Consider the following 1,951-nt stretch of genomic DNA (forward strand, 5'->3'; position numbering starts at 1 on the left):
ATTTTTAAAAATGATAAAAACTAAACAGCCTACAGTATTTTTACAGTTAAAATGTTTATCAGATAAAGTCTGTTACAACTAATCATGGATCCCTCTAAAGGAGTTCCTCTTTGATGTCACTTCCTGTTTCCCTTTTGCCGAGCCAAGTTCAAAAGAAAATAGGCCATTTGTGTCCAAAGGGGTAAATAATGTGTTGTATGCAAAGTTTCTTAAATAGAKCAAAGTTTTCTTTGACGTTTTGTATCTGAAGGATAAGCATGTCAAACACTTTAAAATGAATATATCTGCATGTTTTTTTTACTGAAGCCCTAACATAAACATAAGAAAATGACCAAGAAGCAGCAGAACGAACAATCCACAACATTTTTTATTTTAACACCGAATCTAAAGTCTGTTTCAACAAATCACCCCCCCCAAACTGCGACGACATGTGCTAATCTGTGAAAYGAATTTATTGTTCCACTAGTTGGCAGTATTGAGCTGCTGACATGTCTTGAATATTTTCTGGTGAACGGAGACAGATTTATGTTTTATGTTTATCTCCTTTATGGAGAAAATGTTTTTTGAAACTTCTAAACCTAGTTAAATCAAATAGTGCTTTAGAAACTGAGCTGCCCACCACTGGTTCTGATGGTTCTGAACATGTGCTCAGGTGAGCCGGGCCGAGGGTTTGTTGCTTCAGGCCCAGAAGAACCTGAAGGAGGGAAACTCCACAGAGGCGGGGTCTCTCCTGATGGAGTTCTCCCAGCTGCTGCCCCACAGAGAACCCAGACTCTTAGAACCCGTCACCTGGGTGCTCTCTCAGAAACTGGACCTTTGTCAGGTAGCACCAGAACACAACCAGAACAGAACATTCCCACAAACACAGCTGCGCTCAGGTCAGCAGGTTTCTGTCTCCTCCAGCTGATCCGAGACGTTCTGAACGTCAGCGAGATGAACCTGAGGAGCAGCGCTCCGTCCAGCGTGGGGAAGTACCGGGCCCTCCGGTGCAGCATCGAGACCCTTCCTCCCAGCAGCTTCACCTTCCAGAACATCTGCGGTCTGCTGCGCGACAGGTCCTTCCTCAGAACCAAAACACCCACAATGCTCTGCAGTGATCCCTCACAGAACCCTCAATGTTCCTCTGTGTTGCAGCTCCGTGAAGATCCACCAGATCATGAGGGTCAACAGGGGGGCGGAGCTTCAGAGCTTTAAGGCTGAGCTCAGGAACATTAAGCCCCTCCTCCACTCCACCAGTCCCAGGAACTTTGTAGGAATCCTGTCTCGGTAAGAAGTTGTTTAAATAAGTCAAGCTTCTTGGTTCAGCAGGTAAATCATGAAATAATTGTAGATTTGTGACCCATCATGTCCAAATGAGGATAAAAATCAAATTTGTTCAAAATGACCTCATCACATTTTCACATTCCTGCTTTAAAAGCTACATTTTGATACCTGGCTCTTTCTGATGTCATCAGTTTATCTAGAGATATGACCTAATTTGTCTTGTTGGTTACGATGATACATAAAACATGTGACGGTTCTGTTTTTATGAGTTTATTTCTATTTATTTTAAGCAGTTTAAGTTGGGTCAGTCAGGTCTCCCTCCTGACATATAGGATATTTTAACCAGCTTATGAGTTTATTTTTATGTATGGTTTAGAATTACTTTGTAATTAAACCAATCACACAAGGACATGTAAATTATTAAAGAGAAAAATTACACACCCTTTTCAACCTTAATTAAATAAGTGACAAAAAATTTTAAATAAAGAAATGGAGCACAGACTAAATTAAATCAAGTTTCTTCAAATATATTTACAAAAAAAATTACAAATACAATACAAAACAAAATCAATTTACTCCTCCCCAGTGTCCATGTTTGTGGTGTTAAAACCAGTTCACAGTTCAATTTTTGCTTGGCTCCACAAGCAAAAATCGTTATGCAGGTTAAGATTGAACTTAACATAGATAC

At 40.2% G+C, this 1,951-nt stretch overlaps 1 protein-coding gene across 1 annotated transcript in view; it reads left to right on the forward strand.

The window, feature by feature from the left end:
- parp4 (poly (ADP-ribose) polymerase family, member 4) overlaps window positions 1–1,951 on the forward strand; it is a gene marked incomplete in the record, with an annotated part of 45,772 nt that overhangs the window by 9,305 nt on the left and 34,516 nt on the right. Inside the window, 3 exon segments of the mRNA XM_014025808.1 lie at window positions 653–823; window positions 904–1,055; window positions 1,135–1,266. Of these exon segments, the coding sequence (XP_013881262.1) occupies window positions 653–823; window positions 904–1,055; window positions 1,135–1,266 (455 nt within the window).

This window comes from Austrofundulus limnaeus, unplaced genomic scaffold, assembly GCF_001266775.1.
Source record: "Austrofundulus limnaeus strain Quisiro unplaced genomic scaffold, Austrofundulus_limnaeus-1.0 Scaffold501, whole genome shotgun sequence".
NCBI classification, from domain to species: Eukaryota; Metazoa; Chordata; class Actinopteri; order Cyprinodontiformes; family Rivulidae; genus Austrofundulus; species Austrofundulus limnaeus.